This window comes from Oryzias latipes, chromosome 18 (genome assembly GCF_053564925.1).
Source record: "Oryzias latipes strain Hd-rR chromosome 18, Olatipes_Hd-rR_3.1".
Taxonomy (NCBI): Eukaryota; Metazoa; Chordata; class Actinopteri; order Beloniformes; family Adrianichthyidae; genus Oryzias; species Oryzias latipes.
The window spans coordinates 22,549,239-22,569,134 of NC_136254.1; the positions used below are offsets into that span (position 1 = coordinate 22,549,239).

General features: G+C 43.4%; 3 protein-coding genes across 5 annotated transcripts in view; 2 read left to right on the forward strand and 1 right to left on the reverse strand.

Annotated features, from left to right (window-relative positions):
- The window catches only part of hspa12b (heat shock protein 12B), a 24,757-nt gene extending 20,792 nt beyond the window's left edge, over window positions 1-3,965 (forward strand). The window contains exon 14 of the mRNA XM_004079774.5: window positions 55-3,965. Within this exon, the coding sequence (XP_004079822.1) occupies window positions 55-528 (474 nt within the window). The 3' untranslated portion in view covers window positions 529-3,965. The remainder of the gene's footprint in view (window positions 1-54) is intronic.
- Window positions 3,834-12,525, reverse strand: cct7 (chaperonin containing TCP1, subunit 7 (eta)). 2 transcript variants are annotated; one of them, XM_004079696.4, is made up of 13 exons: window positions 12,454-12,525; window positions 12,104-12,184; window positions 10,656-10,739; window positions 10,505-10,574; window positions 10,310-10,416; window positions 10,053-10,231; window positions 9,806-9,977; window positions 9,557-9,721; window positions 8,795-8,983; window positions 7,593-7,690; window positions 5,948-6,080; window positions 4,405-4,611; window positions 3,834-4,334 (listed from the first exon to the last, which is right to left on the reverse strand). In XM_004079696.4, exons 2-13 carry the CDS (start codon window positions 12,107-12,109, stop codon window positions 4,113-4,115), a joined length of 1,632 nt encoding a protein of 543 aa, XP_004079744.2. In that variant the 5' UTR covers window positions 12,110-12,184; window positions 12,454-12,525; the 3' UTR covers window positions 3,834-4,112. The 2 variants fall into 2 exon arrangements, with proteins under 2 accessions (XP_004079744.2, XP_011485724.1); XM_011487422.3 differs by lacking the exon at window positions 12,454-12,525 and having other exon boundaries at window positions 12,011-12,126.
- A 101-nt stretch (window positions 12,526-12,626) lies between these two features.
- krcp (kelch repeat-containing protein) lies at window positions 12,627-18,796 on the forward strand. 2 transcript variants are annotated; one of them, XR_013650968.1, is made up of 14 exons: window positions 12,627-12,941; window positions 13,186-13,347; window positions 13,434-13,515; window positions 13,596-13,646; window positions 13,737-13,974; window positions 14,403-14,501; window positions 15,367-15,498; window positions 15,589-15,776; window positions 15,870-16,066; window positions 16,137-16,231; window positions 16,326-16,380; window positions 16,924-17,021; window positions 17,517-17,705; window positions 18,170-18,309. XR_013650968.1 is itself a non-coding variant. In XM_023965936.2 (13 exons), the coding sequence occupies exons 1-13, from the start codon at window positions 12,880-12,882 to the stop codon at window positions 18,385-18,387; spliced, it is 1,677 nt and encodes a 558-aa protein (XP_023821704.1). In that variant the 5' UTR covers window positions 12,627-12,879; the 3' UTR covers window positions 18,388-18,796. The 2 variants fall into 2 exon arrangements, 1 of the variants encoding a protein (XP_023821704.1); XM_023965936.2 differs by lacking the exon at window positions 17,517-17,705 and having other exon boundaries at window positions 18,170-18,796.
- Window positions 18,797-19,896: the final 1,100 nt, after the last annotated feature.

The following is a 19,896-nucleotide window of genomic DNA, read 5'->3' on the forward strand; positions in this document are numbered from 1 at the left end:
TGTTTGTGAGTGTCTTGTAATGCATGAGCATTCACCCACGTCTCTCCGCCGCAGGTCAGAGTGCGCCGAAGCCCTTTGACATACGGCGTGGGCGTCCTGAACCGCTTCGTGGAGGGACGCCACCCCCGGGATAAACTTCTCATCAAGGACGGCCGCGAGTGGTGCACGGACATCCTGGATCGCTTCGTCTCCGTTGACCAGTCTGTTGCTCTGGGGGAGGTGGTGCGGCGGAGCTACACCCCAGCTCGGGTGGGCCAGCGCAAGATCATCATCAACATCTACTGCAGCGCCACCGATGACGTCACGTACATCTCGGACCCTGGAGTCAGGAAGTGCGGGGCGATAACCTTGGACCTACCGGAACCGTTACCGCCGACGGGAGCGGTGGGAGGAGCGGGAGCCGCCGCCTCGGAGAGGAGGGAGATCAGAGCAACCATGCAGTTTGGAGACACCGAGATCAAAGTCACAGCCGTTGACGTCATCTCCAACAGGTCTGTCAAAGCCTCCATAGACTTCCTGTCCAACTGAGAAGGAGCAGGAAATGGAAGCAGACTTCAAACACACAAAACAGATTTCAGGGGTGATAAGTCCAAGAAAAAGAAAGGGGGAAAAAAGAGGTTGGACTTTGAATGCATCAAAGAAACTCTTTAAGCAAGAAGTTTGAGCTTTTCCTCCTCAGATGAAAGGTAGACTCCCCTGTCAGGACCCAGAAAAAAGTGGAACGGATCGCAAGCCCTCAGCGAGGAATTACTTTTGTCACAATTTTGTGAAGCTTTGCCAACCGGTCCTGCAGTGAAACTCTCCAGAGAAACAGATGCAGAGGCCCGGAGGGAGGGCTGCGACTAATGCGCTTTAGTTCATCTTCTCCTTCTAGACCAGGGGTCGGGAACCTTTTTGGCCAAGAGAGCCATAAACGCCACATATTTTTAAATGTAATTTCGAAAGAGCCATACAATAATGTAGAGTTTCCCACACTGAGGCACGGAGACTTAACCTCTTTTAAGGTTCTTTATTCTGGTTACTGTAGACCACAACAAACGCCGTAAAATTAATTCAGCAACTCCTTAATCTCTCCTGTCGACACGAGACGAGAGAGAGCGCTTCTACCAACTTTATATTCCCCTGCTCCCGCTGCAGCCCTCCCATTTCCCTTATTCGGCCCATAGCTGAACCCCATTGGTCCAAACTACCTAACAACAGGCTGAGCGACAGAACTGAGAGCCAATCAGATCTCTGCTTGATGCGGTCAATGAACTCCAGAACTTATAACGCGGCCCAACAGCCACCCAACTCAGTCCGCGACAATATGTTTAAAACTAAATATACAAATGAATGTGTGCATTTGATGTAATTTCAACATTTTTAAAGTACAATAAGTCTGTGGATTCTTTTTAATAACATGGTTATGCTGTTGCTGATAAATGATGAGTATTTCTCGTGGTAGTTTTGCTGATGGTCTAGTCTGGTTGATACGTGGTGAGTTTCTGCTTCACGCAGGCGTTGAGACTTTAAACGTGATCTTAGGTCTGAATGTTCTGTAGATGTGACAAAGACTGCTCACATGCAGACGGGGAGCCAAACACACACTCACACGCCGCAGTGACTGACGGGCAGCGGGTTTTACGTTTTTACAATCCCTGCGTGATTCACCTGCTGCCTGTCCCCACAACACCTCAGCCCCACCCCCCTGCTTTCTCCCTCACACATCCCGTCCCCGCAACTGCGCGCTCTTTCTCAGAGACGGGAGCGCGCACTTTTAGGCACGGCAATTCACAGGTTTCCAGTTGGTACAAACTCTGTGAAATTATAGATAATAGTAAACTGATAGCGCTGGCGCAGATTTTTCTCTCCAAGCACCGCTACTATTGCGCGCCTCTTTTTTTTTTTTTTTTTTTTTCGCGCCCGAGAAGGACTGGACTAATGATAAAAAAAGTATAATTAAAGATTTGTCTGCGAGCCACATGTGACCATCAAAAGAGCCATATATGGCTCGCGAGCCATAGGTTCCCGACCCCTGTTCTAGACCATCCCGGCCAGTGTAACTACAGAGGATGGCCACCAATCCCTCGTTTAAACCACCCGTCTGCATAAACAGGGTTTTTCATCTTGGTGGTGCACCATCTAGTGGTGAGAAAACCTAACTACAGGTTATCATTTTAACCCTTGTGCCATCCTAGGCACTTTACCATTGGGAGTTGGGTCATCTAGACCCACTAGACAGTGCTCTGAACCTTTTTTTTTCAATGATTTGTGATCTTCACTGGTGTCCATGGATTACATGAAATCTTTCCACCTTTATCCACCTTTGTCACGGGAAGGAGAACACGTCAATGTAAGGGTGGGGTCATCTAAGATAGCACAAGGGTTAAAGACCCACTCCAATAAAAATTGTGTTGTTTTTTTTTTAATGATGGACATATATAAAGAAAATTAAGGTCAAACTGAGTGTTTCTTTATTCGAATTGTTGTGAATCAGGAAAAATATGCATCCGATTGATCCACTTGAAAGACAAATAGATCCATGTACGTCTTTGTTTTCCTCGTCTGAACTGACATCTCTGGATCAAAACTGTAGCTCCACTATTACTCGCCATTTTTGTTGCACCGCTAATGTTAGGTTGGAGGTGTCATGCTCCCTTCAGACCAGGCATGTTTTGTACGTAGAGCTCGAAAACGGCCGTAGAAGCTTGTGTAGTGAAAAACAAACGCTAGAGTTTTGAACAAGTAAGCCCGAAACGCCTGTTTACATTGACAAAGGTCGCTTGAGGGCGTGTCACCCAGGGTGGGTGGAGCTTGAGGGACTGTAAGCGAGGAGGACCGTGTGTAAACAGAGAGCTCTCAGCAATGGGCAGGGTAAAGGGGGGCATCCACTACTCAGAGGTGAATATCTAATGAACGACTACCACTCTGCAGAAACGATGTCCTAGAAAACGACTGTTTTTTTTTACGTTTTGGCTAAAACCGACATAATTATAAGACAACTGGGATTACTTTGAAAATGGATCAAATAATGAGAGTGAGACTTTAACCCATTTATCAGTAGGGTTTCCATCGTGGTGGTGAGAATACCCAACTACAGTTTGTATCCATTTTTTTTTGTGCTAATTGGTTTTAAATTACCGGTATCCTAAATGATAAAAAAAAAAAAAAATCAAATAAATGATTTTTTTTTAAAAAGTCAAAACAATATACCCAAAGATAAGATCTAAATACAGAAACATTTTATTTAATAAACCTAACATTTATATTATTCCCTTATTACATAGAAATAAAGTTGTACTTTTAACTGTGAGTTGTATAAAGTGTCATATCTTAGTGTTCTCTGACTGGTTAAAAGAGCTGGAAAAGACCAAAAGATTCAAGTTACATTTGCTGATTGGTGGAGTTTTTAAAAGGGAGTTTTTCGAACAAATGATGTGCTGTTGGATTTAAGCCATGTGATCATTACTAAAAAAGTAGAAAAAACATTTTACATGGGATCATTGCATCACTACAAGGATTAAAAAGTATAAAAACTAAATCATTACTAAGAAGAGGCGTTTTCTAGTTTTTTTGGTAGGTTTTACTATAACAAGCTGCCAAGTTGCTCAGAGCATCAATTTGAGTTTCTGTTCAAACTGACCCAGTTGAAACTTGAACATCAGTACTGGTTACATTTCGTGCCTCGTTCTTCCACACAGATGTTAGCGTCTTTGTTTCCCTGTGTATTATTTTCATTTTAAGATCAAAGCTGTAGAGATTTCTTTAATGGTCTCGTAGCTTAAAGTACTGAAACATCAGGAATAAAATGTGATTTGTGAGTTTAATGTTAAATAAATATCTTCAGGCAGTCGGATGCTTCATCAGTGCTTTATTTAATAGTTAACAGCTTGTCTCCGGATACAAAAACAGATTTGGGGACTGAGCGGCTCCACGGGCGGAGCTGAACTCCTGTTGTTTGTTTTTTAAATAAGGATGGAGCAGCAGCTCCTCGGCAGGTGATGCAGACACTGAAATGTTGACAGACTGAAGCTACAGTGAAGAGAATTTAAGAAAGCAAATGTCTGCACAACCAAAGTGGGAATTTCAATCAGACTTGAAATTCCACCGTTAAACCGGGTTTGTTTTGACCCTTAGTGAGCATGGGGTCTCCCGCGGCCCCTCCCCCTCCCGGGGGGTGCGTCCGCGCCGCTGCGGGGGTTCTTGATGGTCTCGTCGACGGACAGGATGAGACAGGCGGCCTCGGACGCCGCCGTCAGGGCGTTGATGCGTACGATGGACGGCTCCCACACGAAGGCGGCGAAGTTGTCAGCGATGTCCTCGTTGTTGATGTCCACGCCGTACCACATGCCCCCCTGTGAGGAGAACGCCATCAGCTCCAGCTCGGAAGAAAAAACCCGTCCAGGCGAGGTTTCGGCTTCCTACCTGGGCGTGTTTCGCGCGCAGCTTGTTGAGGATGTTGGTGGCGTCGAAGCCGGCGTTGTCGCACAGCTGCCGGGGAATGATCTCCAGGGCTTTGGCGTACGCTCCGATGAGCAGCTGCTGCTTCCCGGGAATGGTCCTGGAGTAATCCCGCAGGTACTTTGACAGCTCCATTTCTATGGCCCCTCCACCCGCCACGATGGAGTCGTTCTGCACACAAAAGCACGTCAGACATGAGAAAGATGCTGGTCAGTCAAAAGGTGCAGAGGAAACATGAGTGTTTGGGCTTTTTCCGAACAAAACCAACATTCTAGAGATTAACAGGAACAATCCAAGTAATTCGTGTAACTCCTGTTCTGTGGTGCTACAGGAAATCCGAATAATTTAAAATCAAGGCAAACATAAGAAATGCTACAAAGAGAAAACAGAACCTTACAAAATTAAAAAAATAATTTTTGCCCTTGAAATTTATTTATTTTTCATATTCGAAGTAGCAAATTCAGAGATTAATTAAAAAATTCAAAAAATTCAAAGATTAAAGGAAGAAAACGGTTGTGCTCCCTCAACATGGAGGTCCAACAAAGCTCAAAGTGATGGGAGTCATCTCGCCAAACAAAGCTGTCAGATTTCAATGAAAAGGTTCTTTTTTTACAAGACTGGGATGAACAGCAATAAAGCCGCATGGTGAGAAGAGATCTAGCTGTTGGAGCAATTATAAGAAAATGGAAGAAGCAGAAGATCACTGACAAACTCCCTTCACCTGGGGCTTCACACAAGATCACCATATATGGTGAGATTTTTGACAAAAACATCCTTCCAGCAGTGAGAGCTGAGGATCTTCCAGCATGAAGAGCATTTAAAGGTTCTACAGTGGTCTAGAGAATCTAGGAGTGAGTTGAAAGTCTGTGTTGCCAAGCAACAGCCCAGCTGTTGAGAAGATCTGTATGGAAGAATGGACCAGAATAACAGCGACAGTGCAAACCTGATAACCTACAGGAAACCTTTGACCTCACTGACAACCAGCATTGCATTACTACGTATATTGAAGGGAACGTTTATAATTGAACAAATACTTATCTTTTGCACTATTATACAAATAAATTTTAAAATCATTTATATGCATGATTTCTAGTTGAAATGAAAGGAATTCCAGGATAATTTCTTTGTTAGAAAACAGCAGTGTCATCAGCATAAAACACCCAGAGAAAGGTTGAAGCCACAATTCAAAATCTCTAAAGACACTACAGGATAAAAATAAAATAATTCAAGTGCAGACAAAAGCTCGGCAAAATCTCGCAGTATGTTTGTCCAACACTGAATTTCAGGATTTGAAACATTTAAATTTGACAAACATGCCAAGAATTAAGAAAGCAGGACCAACAGGAAGTCAAGACCAAAACAACGATGTATTTTACTCTAAAATCAAACTGGAGGAAAAAATGATTAAAAAAATAAAAACTGCATTTTGCACAAAATAAGAAAAAAAAGAAACTGACAACCGAGGATATTGATGACCAAAGCTGATGTCTCTTCTGCTCCAACTCACCTTGATGGCTCTGCGCACAATCATGATGGCGTCGTGCAGCGATCGCTCCGTCTCTTCTGTGAACTGCTCAGCTCCGCCTCTGAGGATGATGGTGCAGGTCTTCGCTTTCGGGCACCCCTTAAAGAAGTTGTACCTTCAAAGTAAAACAGGAAGTAAACCTGTCATATTGCATGTTCATTCTCAATTATTTCATTTAAAAAACTGACAAGAGTTTTACAAGAAAAATACATTTATATTATGCCACAGAAACCAAAACGTCAAACTAAAACTGTTTTTTTTTCATCAAAAGCAGCAAATCGTGGATGCAACAAGGGTTGTGCCGACCGACAATACCATCATCCATCATGACGGCTGACTGACATCACGATGGAGAGACACCATCGTGATGCCACGCCGCCGCCACGCTGCGAGTCGACACCATAAGCCGTGATTACATGTACAAAATATCTCGATCAGCTAAATGGTCGGATTAGAATTCAATCGTGTACATGGGCCCAGAAAAACTTTTTCCGATTATAACAAATGTTCACATGGTCACACTTTCGGTCAGAATAAATCATTCATATATGCGCAGTAGTGTTTGAAATACCGGAAGAGGGAATGAGTCCCAATGAGAGGCTACATACATAGATATCTGGCAGCTCTGTGATATACAAAACGATCTACTAAACGTGCTTTTATTAATGTGACGGTTATTATGAAGCACTTGTTTGGTCATCATTTTAATTTTAATCCATGTGGTCAGTGCTTTTTCTGTAGAAGAACAGAGCCGGAAGAAGCCAGGGCTAGGAGAGGCTAACACGGGTTAACAACAACATTTAACCTTTGATGAACATAAAATCCATGCGGGAAATGCTGCAATCTCCAGCTTGGCTGAACGTAAATATGTGGGAATAACATCAGCCTTTGTTTTTTCGGGACACGACTGGAAACACAAATCCACGTGATTGAACGGTTTTTAAGGACTGAGCGGCATTTCTGCTTTGAAAAGCTCACACACCGCCCCAAAGCCGCTGTGTGAGCTGGCGGTCCGAGCTCTGCCCGGACACACACTTTTACCGGGACACCCGGTTCTCCTGAGCTCAGTAGCTCGTTCACCTAGAGCTGCGGGACGGATGGCAGTCCGAAGTCTCCCAATCATAGCGCACACGTAACAAAGCATCCTCCCTTCACCTCAAACACAAAGTCCGTCTGCTCTGCCCAGAGACACGGTCGCTCGGTCCACTTGACTAATCAAGTGCAGGAGCGGACTACTTCTTTTCTATTTTGTTTTTTGTTGTTGTTGTTAGTCACTTCCCTCAGTTTATACTGGATCATCGTGGATGAGTCAGTAGTTGGGGAAATAAAATAAATAAAGCAATAAAGTTAAATAACAGATAATAATTATATAATAACGAAAAGTTTAAAATCCCCCCCGATGATATCATCGTCCATCCCAATGGTTTACTGCAAACATCGTCAACTGCCAATTTAAGGGACATCGCCCAACCTTAAATGCAACATCTGCCAAATCTACTTTGAAAGCATAAAAATGCAGTCATTTGCAGTTCACAAAATCTACCCATTTGCATATAGAATTTTTTTAAAAAAGGTATTTGAAGAACAAAATGCACAGATGGATCTGAAGTCAACTCATTTTTCTCACCTTTCTCCTCCCACCTGAACCTCTTCAAATACTTCACAAAGTCCCAGCACATCCTCTGTTAGCGCTCCCACAGACGTCTGGATGGAGCCGCCACAAGCCTAACATCACATGACAACACAGATCAAAGCGTGTTTGCTGTCTGACCGTCTTTAAAAACCCACTCAGATCATCTTTTGGGGCGGCCGTGGTGCAGCGGTAGGGCGGTCGACCCATGATCGTAAGACTGCAGGTTCGATTCCCGCCTTGCATGCCCATGAGTCAAAGTGTCCTTGGGCAAGACACTGAACCCCACCTTGCCACTGGTGGTAGGCAGGCGCCTATGTTTGGCAGCGGAGCCGCCACCAGTGTGTGAATGTGTGTGTGACTGGGTGAATGGGTCTGTGACTGTAAAGCGCTATGTGCTTGTAGGAAGAAAAGCGCTATATTAGTATACGCCATTTACCATTTAGCATCTTTTGATCTATTGTAAGATTGTTCTTAATGGTCTTTCAGTTAAGATTATGCCGTTTTTAGCCCAAAAGACAAAAACCTGTGTGGTTTCTAAAACAGTTTCTGCAGAGCGGCAGGCAGTAGTTCACAAGAAATTCACCTCTGAGGTGTGAGCAGGACTGTTGGTGCAGAGTAACCCGCCTCCTTTCCCGTCACCCATAACTGAGAGCTCCCTGTTTACGTGCTTTCCCGGTAGCTTACAGCCCCTCATAACCCCAACCTCACATTACTGTTGCAAAAAAAGGGCGACCAGTATTGGAGCTATCCAGCCATATAGTTTTGATCCAGATGCCAGCTCAGACAAGGAAAATGAAGATGTACATGGATCTATCTACAAGTGGATGCATCTGAATGGAGCAGAGCAGGAAGTGGCCCGCTCAGCGTATTTTCTACGTCACCTTTATCAAACTGCACTTGTCTCGTCTGCTCCCGATTTGTTTGAAGAAAGAAATACTCAGTAATGCAGTTTTAAGCTTAATTTTCTTTCTACATGTCCTCTATCATGAGAAAAATGCCTCAAGAACATTTTAAAAACACAGTTTTCATCGGAGTGGGCCTTCAAATAATCCCAACAGTATTCCACATCAAAAACCTGGGAGGGCAAAAGAACATTATAGCAAAAAAACCTAAAACGAGATTTCAGGTTCTTTTTTGATTCAATAAAGCAGAGTCTTGCCGTCAAAACACCTCAGAAAACATTGTTTTTGTCTCACCATCATCGTCCTCTTCAGGTCCTCCTCCTGCACCCTGCCAGCACAGAACAGGTCTCTGTCTGCAAAGTACTGGGTGGCCACGTCGCCGATGGGCAACTTTGACAGAACAACCTTGGCTCCAGACTGATAGATCTTCTCTAGTTTGTCGTACAGAATGTTCCACTCTGCATCCACGATGGCTTGATATTCCTGCAGAAGAAGTGGACGAAATGTTTCTTCACCAAGCAGGAAAGGAAATTGCTCTCAGCAATGGGCGTTCAAGCCACCACTTCCAAATAGAGATCAACGTAAACGCACATTTCAGGCTTTCATTTAAAACTCACGTTCAAACGTTGCTACACAAGTTTTTAAAACTTTTTATGGGCATGTTGAAAGATAAACCCCATCAAACTTCAACCGATCAGGATTTGGTAGAGACGTATGGACGGCATCCCTTTTAATTTAAGGAAGTGCCGAGAAAATCGATAATTGTGATTTGTGCCTGGTCCAAATTATGTGACACCAAGTCTTTCATATATTGCAATAGAGCTGAGAAATAAAAAGCCTGGAAGAAGATTCATGAGATTTGCACCACTTCAACATTTCACACAGAGCCTCTCCCAACTGTAGGTGGTGGAGATGCGCGAGTAAACAGTAAAAGAAGAAAAAAGCCCCTTCCTGGTTGTCCAGTGTGAACATCATGAGCTAAATTGAGCGAGTTCTTGAACACATGTCACATGTATGAACACAGCTTAAAGAGGATTTGCTGTAGCAGCCTCATACCTCCACAGACTTGACACGAACTTCAGCGTTGTCCTTCTCTGCTTTCAGCTCCAGCTCCACGTTGAGCAAAGCGATCTTCGGGTTATCGTAGCGTTTGGGCTGCATCTCAAAGCCAGCGTAGGAGAACGTCTTCTTGAAAGCAACGCCAGAGACCAACTGGGAATCCTGCGGGCAAACAAATGATCACAAGGGAGTCAAAAAAGCAGCCAGCTAGAAACCAAACGCTCAGAGACGAGAAAGAACACCCACCTCCAGCGCTCCTCCCTGGACCTTCTTGATGCCAATCATTTTCAGAGACAGAAGCTCGTCCAGAGACATGACCGCATCCACCACCATCTTAGAGAAGAACTCCTTCTGCCCAGCGATCAGTTTGGAGTTCAGGGCGGTCGCTGCACATTTCTCCAACAGCTGCCTCTGCTCTCTGACAGGATGGAGGTAAACATCAGCAAACACGATGGACTGAGTCTCAGCTGCGCAAAAACCATCGGCAGCTCACTGTTTGTCGTCTTTCTTCACAGAGACGGCGATCTCTTTGATCTTGCTGACAGCGAGGTTGGTGGCAGTGCGGAAAGCGCGGATGATGGTCTGAGGGTGGAGACTCTCCTCCACGAACGGCTTCAGCTGCCTCAGGAACTCGGCGGCCAGGAGGGTGACGGACGTGGTGCCGTCTCCAACCTGTATATGTAGAGAGGCGCCTTCATTTAAAAGTCAATTTCAATTTTAAAGCTGCTTCAGAATACCACTTCTACTCACCTCAGCATCCTGCGAACGAGCGATGTCCACCAGGGTTTTAGCAGCAGGGTGAACCACATCCAGCAGCTTCAGGATGGTAGCGCCATCGTTGGAAATCGTGGCCTTTCCTGGAGAATGCAAACATGTTAACAAAAAAACAAACAAAACAACATTTTCTGTCATGTTTAAACTTCTCCAAATCCCATCCCTCCTTACCTCTGGCATCCACCATCAGTTTGTCCATCCCCCTGGGCCCCAGAGTGGTTCTGACAGCCTCAGCAATAACCTGGGCAGGAAACAGCAATCAGCAGGTCTGAAAGGCTCCACAGTCTATGTAGTAAATTCGCTAGTAGATGTTCCCCCTTACCTGGCAGGCATTGATGTTACTGACGAGCTGGGGAATGCCCTGAGACGAATCTGTCCCCTCCTTCAGCAGGATAACCGGTGTGGGCTGCAGGACACGGGATAACCACAACACCAATGTTAAAATGGCAAATATTTAAAGCCCCATTATCTTTTGATCTATTCTACAAGCAATCTCAGGGGTCTTTTAATGAAGCCAAAATGTAAAAAACCAGGGTTGTTTTCCAGGACATCGTTTTTGCAGAGCTGCATTAGTTTTCCTGCTTTTTTCTTTTTCTTTAATAAATTCACCTAAAGGTTTTGGGCAGGACTGTTGACGCAGAGCAAGCCCTCCCTGTTACTGACAGCTCTCTGTTTACATGCTCTCCTTCCATCTTACACCCCAACCTAACATTACCAGTCCAACATAAAAATGGCGACCAATATTGGAGCTATCCAGTCGTACGGATTTGAGCCAAATGTCAGCTCAGACGAGGAAAACAAAGACGTTCATGGATCCATTATTTGTCTACAAGCGGATGCATCAGAATGTAGCGGAGCAGCGAGCTTGTGCCCCGCCCACTAACTATTTTCGTCTACTCCTGATTCACAATGATTTGAATAAAAAATAAAGAAATAAATGTGATTTTAAGCTAAATTTCCTTAACATATCTCTTTCCTAGTCAGAAAAAAATCCATGAGAACATGTTACAAACACCAAAAACACTTTTCAACGGAGTGAGTCTTTAAAACCAAACACCCCAGAGGCACGTGGGTAATCAAACAAAATACTAACAGCCATTTACGCTTTATTTTATTACAAAGCCACCAAATTCTCACAAGAGGTTCTTCTGTTCCTAAAACATTTTTCTTCAAGTAAAAGTGACTTAAGATAAATCCTTAAGGCTGCAGTTTGAGTTTTAAGCTATATAGTGTGATAATTAAAAAACGGATGACAAAATTGAATATCATTGGTAATGCTGCAACAGGTATTTAAGTGTCATAAAATATATTTTAATGCATTATCAGTCTCGTCAGATGGCAATACAAACAGACATGAACTACAACCACTGCGGCAAAGAGACAGTATTACAAAAAGCTAATATGATAGCTAGCATATCATTATGTCAAAAACAATAACAATATATTGTTAAATAATGCGATTTAACAAGACTAACAGTATTTGCTCGTTTGTTTCTTTGTAGTCCCTGAAAGTGACTTTAATCTAGTAAATAGTGAACACGAAGCATGCTGGATGACATCTTCCCTAGCCTAACATACGCCCATTGATTGTCGGATGCTAACAGTGTGTAGCAACAAATAAAATCTTTTTTACAATCGATATCCACAAAATAACTGCGTTAAAACGTAGCTGACAACCTGCCGGATACGTCCCGAAAATGTCTAACATCGATGGTAACGGATGCAAGCCAGGATGGATGATGATTAATAGATGGATGCTAACAAACTCACCATCATCTTTGCGGTTCTTTCGAGAAGCTTTTCACCGGCAACCAATCCCACAATGCTTTTCGAGAGCTGATGCTGCTGGGTCTGCATTCAAGAATACAAATATTTTGTTTACGGTTATTTAAAACGTTCTACTATATTAGTGTTCGTTACACATGTGTGACAAATTAATATAATAACTAAACGAAAAGAAAATGTGAATAAATATCAATGTTCATAAAATGTGGTATCCCAAAAAATCTCAATGTTTTTAAACATCCAATTCAACTCTATGAATTTAAACTTCAGAGTTTTATCTCTATTAGAATACTTTATTTTATAAAAATCGTAATATTTGGTTGTTCTAACTTTACTTTTTAAATTTGTCTCTCAAAGCGCGCGCTGTTAAGTTGCTTTGAACGCAACTTTTTTTGTTTAGCTTCCGTGAAAATGTCAAAGGCCTCTGATTGGTCGTTCAGCCTGAGCACAACCGTCTAGGATGCGTTTGGTTATTTGCGTTACTTTGTCAGACACGGGCGGAGTTATTTGTTTTCACAATCGGACATCATTTGCGCCCCTTCAAAAACACCCTAAGTTACAAAACAAGCACTTTGCAATAACGTACCCAGAACTCGCGCGGAGTTCAGAAATTCTACACAGAGCGGTGGCGGGAGAGATTGCAAACGGAGAAATACAGGCAAATGTTGAAGCGTCCTTCATTTTATTTGACGAAGAATTTGGTGTGAAACAGCAAGAGGGCTTACTGGCAGCAGTTTTTGAATTCGAAAAAGATCGACCAGATGGAAGAGTTCGGAGTCTTTGGTGTTTTCGGAATTAATGGTCCGCCTCAGAAGCTGCTAAGGTACGAGAAAGGCGCTAAAAAAACTAGTGTTACGACAATGACATCACTTTAACTATGTTCAGTATAAAGTTAATGTTAAAAAAATATATATATGTATATATACCCTCACTTCAAAGTGAAATACGGAATATACGTGTCTAATATCTTGTAAATTGTGTGATATTTTGTGATTAAATGTACCTTAGGACAACACTTCACCTTTATTCGCGTTTTTTCCCTATTTTCCTCCTCTTTTTCTGTTTAGTGCCGATGGATCTTGCAGGGCTTCGGTTGCTATTCCTGCCTCTGTCCACCAGGTGGTGCTGTTCAGCAGCGGGCCGTGGGGGGAGAGGATCTGCGTCAACGCAGAGCTCAATGATGCTGACAGGTTCCCCATCACTATTGGAAAACTCACTCCTTATAACAAGTAACACTTTAAAAATATATATATATTTCTTAAATCATTAATGACTGCAGTGTATTTTAAAGCCACTCTAAACACATTTGCTGCAGATGTTTGTCATGGGAGCAGTGGGAAGAAGAGACATGGACAAACGGCGTCACTCTGACTATTACTTTAGAAGGAGGCGATCTGGTAAATGCAGAAGCTTAATAGAAAGAAGTTCACATTTGTTGTGCAACATCTGACAAGTTTAATCCATATACTCCACCCAGTCAAAAGCAGAACCAGAACGTATCCTGGCTGTGAAGGAATACACCCCAAAGGTAACCCACGACGTCCTCCTAAATATTTACCGTTTCAAAAAAGTTACTGTGTGTGTTTTAGGGAGAAATAATGCATTTCTCTCACACCAGGACATGGCGGCTCCCCTCGCACCCCGAGAGCTCAACAAGAGGAAGAGGGAGCGAACGTCGGAGGACGCCGACGGTGACAGCAAGGTGGCAAAGACGGGGGAGGAGGAGGAGGAGGAGAATACGTGTCCGAATGGGGCTCGGGAGAAGACCACACCTGTGGCGAAGGTCAAAGGTCAAGGCAAAAGCAGCAAGAGGCTGTTTGGCAGCAGAGCAGGGGCCTCAAACGTGAATGGAGCAGGTGAGCAAGTTTTTAAGTCCCATTCCGATTATTTTTGGATCTATTTTAAAAGCGTTCTCAATGGTCTTTTGATTATGATTGACATTTTTTCGCCAAACTTACACAAATGTACTCTTTATTAAACTATTTTTTTCCTCTGTTCCTAATTCACAACTATTTGAATAAAGAAATACTCAGAAATGCAATTTTAATCTTCATTTTCTCTTTAAATGTCCCTCATCATCAGAAAAAAGCCACAAGAAATTCCCAAAACCCCAATTTTCCTCAGAGTGGGTCTTTAATTTGACAGAGGGTGGCGTTAACGGCAACCAGTTGTTTGAGGACAAAAGTGTGCTTGAACCAAGCCATTCCATTTTTTTTTTAACAAGCAGTGCTACTCAGAGGCTGAAGCAGCTTGAAGTCATTCTTCTTTACGTCTGGTTCCACAGATAATGGAGCAGATGAGGCGGGTGGGGGTGTGGGAAGAACGCCCCCACAGGGCACAGCCAGGACCAAGAGCAGGCAGGCCAAGACTCCCACGCAGACTGGTATGCTTACACATAGCTTTATATCCTGTATTTGGATTTTCAGGCCTGAGTTCTATCTACGGTGGCCCTGAAGTCCAAATCACTACAAAAAAATCACTCATCATAAAAACATATGAAAGATCACAACAACAATAAAAACAGGTAAACGATTAACCAAAACCCCTAATTTTTAGAAATTTCAACAAAGTTCCAGAAATCAAAGCGTAAAAAACAAAAGCAATTTTCATAAAGCAAAATAAAATGTTAAAATAAAATAAAAATCAGTAAAGGTAGGTGCTATGGGACATCACTGATTGGATGAGGAGTTTTGAAGAAGAGGGAAAGCAGTAACTTCCTGTGAAAAGATTTTATTTAGGTTTTTATTTCTGGAAATCAAAATGTTTCTATTTTTTGACGTTTTGGTTTCTAGAATTTTGTTTTGATTTCTAAAATATGTGATGTTTTTATTCACGGTTGTTGTGAGCTTTAATGTGTTTTTATGTTGAGTGATTTGGACTTCAGGGCCACCGTAGAGTTCGTTTACACACTTTCTACCTTCTGCTGAAAGTTTTTTACCTACAGAAAATAATCCAAACAGGCCCCATTATGCCGACTCTTACTCTGAAAGGACATTTTTAATATTATTTTGATGAGCTTGCGTATTTTCTATGTCACCACTACAATTTTTTTTCAAATGGCATCTTTTCGTCTGCTCCTCATTTGCAACAATTTGAATAAAGAAATACTCGTAAATACAGTTTTGAGCTTAATTATCTTTATAAATGTCAATCATCAAAAAATGCTTCAAGAACCTGTTAAAAAGACAGTTTTCATCCGAGTGGGTCTTATAAAGAAGAAACTATTCACTATGTTTTCTCTTCTGTAGCTCTGCTGATCAGCCCGTCGGCACGTTGGGGTCAAACTTTATGTCCCATCGACGCTCAGACAGCGATTCTGATTGGAGGGCAGGGAGCCAGGATGCAGTTCTGCAAAGACCCAATGTGGAAACTCTGCACAGGTCGGCGCTGAACCAGACCGGCGAGTCAGGCTCATCAAAATGATCGGAGGAGGAAATTCATGCTGTGTGTTTGTTCCTTCTGTCCTTCAGAAGACATGTCCTGGATGGCTGCAGAGACCCTGGCGGAGGGTCCAACCCCAGAGACCCGGATCGGCCACACCGCCACCTTCGACCCGGACTCAAAGCGGATCTTTGTGTTCGGAGGCTCCAAGAACAGGAAGTGGTTCAATGACGTCCACATCCTGGACACCCAGACCTGGAGGTGGAGCATGGTGGAGGTACGTCCAGGTTCCCCACAGGAAGAAACCCTGCTTCTTCTCTCACGCCATCCCCCCCCCCCCCCCCCCCCCCCCCCCCCTCCTCTCGTCCAGGCTCAGGGGAAGGTTCCCCCACTGGCCTACCACAGCTGCAGCATGTTCCGGGGGGAGCTGTTCGTGCTGGGGGGCGTGTTTCCCCGCCCCAACCCGGAGCCCGACGGCTGCAGCGACTCCCTGTACATCTTTGATCCACAGCTTTCCATCTGGTACCAGCCAATCGTCACCGGGGACAAGCCCTCCCCCCGCTCAGGGTGAGATGGATTCATCCATATTGGGCAGAATGTGTGAAACCGGTGTTAACCCTTTCCGGTCTGTCTGCAGTCACTCTGCCTGTGTGATCCAGCAGAGGTACATCTACGTGTTCGGTGGGTGGGACACTCCCGTCTGCTACAACGACATGTACATGTTGGACCTCGGTGAGCGGCGCACTCGGCTGCTTAACTCATAAACTCACATTTGAAGAAGTTCATTAAATGGTTTTATTTATTTTTTTAAATCTGCATTTCTTAGGTCTGATGGAATTTTCTGCTGTAAAAACGACCGGGAAAGCCCCTTCTCCTCGAAGGTACCCCAGAAATTCCACAAACGACAACATCAAATTTCAACTTGTAACCCTTGTGCTATCCTAGGCACTTTACCATTGGGAGTTGGGTCATCTAGACCCACTAGACCAGGGGTGGGCAATTCCAGGCCTCGAGGGCCGGTGTGTCTGCATGATTTCAAGATAGCCTTTCCCTACTCATGGCTGATTACCTGGTTCAGGTGTGTCCAGCCAATAATCTTGCCCTACTCATGACTGATTACCTGGTTCAGGTGTGTCCAGGCAATTAGAACATGCCAGAGCAGGGTATGCTGGAAAACATGCAGGAATGCGGCCCTCAGTGCCCACCTCTGCACTAGACAGTGCTCTGAACCTTTTTTCTTCAATGATTTGTGATCTTCACTGGTGTCCATGGATTACATGAAATCTTTCCACCTTGGGGTCATCTAAGATAGCACAAGGGTTAAACATCACCTCCACTTTGCCTTAGATTAGTCTACAAACATGTACAACGCCAGGGTTTGTTTTGCTTTTTTTTTCTTCACAATAAGAGCTTTTGTTCTGCAGCTGGCACGGCAGCGCCGTGCTCTCGGACACCAAGTTCCTCATCCACGGCGGCTACAACGGAAACAACGCCCTCGGTGACGCCTTTATCTTTGACATTGGTGAGGCAACTTTTCCTTCTCTCCCCTTGTGAGGCTGTGCGCTTCAAACAGCTCGTTTCAAGAAGAAACAGCAGAAACACACGTTACCAGTTCCAAACCCTTTAACACCAGAGATGTCGCCAGCAACAGCTAAATAACACGCCGCTTTGCCATACCGACCGTTTACTCCATCGATGTGAAGCAGCTGATTCTGACACGGAAAAAAGCAGCTTTTCAATATTGACTCAAGATCAGCTGATTTACGTTGATTGTGTGACCGTAAAGTGTTGCACATCGGTGCAAAACTCCTTTTCTCCGCTTCAGAATCTATTAAGATCGGAATTATGTTCATTGTAGTGGAAATAAGTGGAAAGAATGTAAACACTGGAGCTAAAACTCTGGTGCTGAAGGGCTAAAGTCCCACTCTTTTGATCTATTTTCAAAGCGTTCCCAGAGTTCTTTTCATTTTGATAATGCCGTTTTTAGGCGAAATCAAAAACCTGCGTCTTTTTCTAGGACATAGTTTCTGCAGAGCGACAGAAGTTTCATTAGAAATTCACCTCCGAGTTGTGGGCGGGACTGTTGGTGCGGAGTAAGCCCACCCCTACTTCCCATCATCCATCTGTTCACACGTACATGGATCCATTTGTCTACAAGAGGATGCATCAGGACGGAGGGGAGCAGGGGGGCTTGTGGTTTGCTGTTGTAGGTCCTACATCACCACTACAAACATTTTTAAATAGCATTTTTGTCTGCTTAAAATTAACAATGTGAATGAAGAAATTCCCATAAATGCAATTTTGAGCTTAATTTGTCCTCCATCGTGAAAAAAATGTTAAAACACCAAAAGCACACTTTTCATTGGAGTGTGCCTTTAAAAAATACATTTATGCAAAATCAAACCTCAATATCTAACTTTTATTTTGAACCTATTGATGCCTGGATTTATTTACAGCTGATTTCAAGTAGATGCAAAATTTTGGAGCTGACGTGGTTTAATAGATACATTTTTGAGTCAATAGATGCTAAGGAGTTATGTGATTCATAGTTTATTCAACTGAATACACTAAACTAAACTCTAATGTTTGTCAAGTAACTAAAATACCTAAAGTAATCAAAATGCACAACAGCAAAAGTGACCAGCAGGCATGTCCACATCTGTGTTTCAGAGACCAACAGCTGGACGGAAGCGGCGCTCCCTCAGCTGTCTGTTCCCAGAGCGGGACACTCCATCATCGCCATGGAAACGGGCAGTCTCCATGGTTTCCAAGAGGAGGGGAAAGGCTGCAGGAAAACTCTGCTGGTGTTTGGGGGCGGAGACAACGAGGGAAACTTTTACTCCGACCTGACGACCGTCGCCGTAAAGGAGCTGCTGGACGCCCTCTGAGGAGTGGCGTTCCAGTGCCAAACCATTTCCCAACATTTGGCACCCGTGCCTTTTATTTGGGCTATGTAGCTGGGACTTGTTCTTATTGGTTCTTCTGTGTGCAGAGTGTTTTTTTTTTCAAGTATTTTGAGATTTTACAGCTTTTTATTTTATCCAAATGTAAGGTTTATTCAGTGTGAGAAATCTGTTCGTTTACACACATTTAATGTAGCTTTCAAAAGAGACATTTATTTTTAAACATGTATATAAAGGTTTGTTTTGCTTTCTCAAGTAAATGTATCCTGTGGTTGGCGTGGTAAACAGGAACCACTGTGATGATAGACGCCTTCAGTTTTTTACTACAAAAACATGTTGCAGCACATTCATTCTTTGTTTATAATGAATAAAATCCTCTTTTATAATAGATCAATTACAGAGTTCATACCTTTTGTTGAATCTTTTCTGTTGGCGTTTGAAAACAAACGGAGAGGTTACCGATGGAGGTAAATGACCCCAGGAGAAGGAAACGGAGCTTCAATATCAGTTATCACTAAAGAGGCGGAGCTAAACAGCTCAACAGGAGTTATGTCCGTTGACACTGAAGCACTGATAAAGATGCCATGAGTGTCCTTGTTCTATTCATAGCTTACTTGTGCTTAGTAGTGTTAAATGGCACAGAATGAGAAACTCATTCAAACCCATCGACGTGTGAAGTTTGCAAACTGTTGCTATGCTGGTTGCTGTGGTTACATAATGACAAAAACAGCAAAATAAAAGTTCAGTTTGCAAGTTTGAATAAAAAGCGACAACTGAGTGAAAACCGTTGACTGTATATGAGAACTGGACTGAGTGACCACTCCCCCCCCCCCTTGGATTCAAAACAGGACGTACTGCTGGTTTCAACATGAAGCCAAAATACAATAGACTTATACTGAGAAATAAACAGCTATGACTGTCATTGTCAGAAGAACCATTCTTGCTCTGATCCTTTTTTGACATCTTCTTGATAATCCTAATTTTTGTTTCATGATATTTCATCTCAAGTGCAAGCTTTTCAAGTTATTAACTGGCAAGTCAGATGCCTTAATAACAGTATGTGGTCTCACATTGATCATTTAAAACGTTTGATTGACAAATCGGACCGATCCCCGCTCAGTGGTCAATGTCTGGTGGTGTCTACATCACAAAAACAAAGGCCACTATAGTGACGTCCTTTTGCTTGGAGCTGGAAACAAGTCATCATCTATGGGTGACCCCTACACTCACTCGGTCCAGTTCTCATGTACAGTCAATGTTGAAAAGAGAACCCTTCAGTGATACAACTTTGAAACACGGTAGTGGAAGTGTGATGATTCAAGCTTGTTTTGCATGTTAAGAACCTTGTAGTCGGTGTGACGAATGAATCCCTCTGGACCATCAGAATTCAAACCTAGTTTTCCTTGAAATAGAATTGTGTGGATGTACCACCGAGCAAGTGGACCACAGAACACAGCCGGATGGGTTATTTTCTGTTACACTGATGTCAAATCC

Excerpts from the sequence above, each read along its gene's own strand:
- cct7 (XM_004079696.4), bottom strand. Across the intron at positions 9,722-9,805 it reads TCCAGGGAGGAGCGCTGGAG|GATTCCCAGTTGGTCTCTGG; the intron begins GTGGGTGTTCTT and ends GTTTGCCCGCAG. Across the intron at positions 4,612-5,947 it reads TTGTGCGCAGAGCCATCAAG|AACGACTCCATCGTGGCGGG; the intron begins GTGAGTTGGAGC and ends TTTTGTGTGCAG.
- krcp (XM_023965936.2), top strand. The coding sequence starts at position 12,880 with ATGGAAGAGTTCGGAGTCTTTGGTGTTTTCGGAATTAATGGTCCGCCT. Across the intron at positions 13,516-13,595 it reads CTTTAGAAGGAGGCGATCTG|TCAAAAGCAGAACCAGAACG; the intron begins GTAAATGCAGAA and ends TACTCCACCCAG. Across the intron at positions 15,777-15,869 it reads GGAGGTGGAGCATGGTGGAG|GCTCAGGGGAAGGTTCCCCC; the intron begins GTACGTCCAGGT and ends CCTCTCGTCCAG.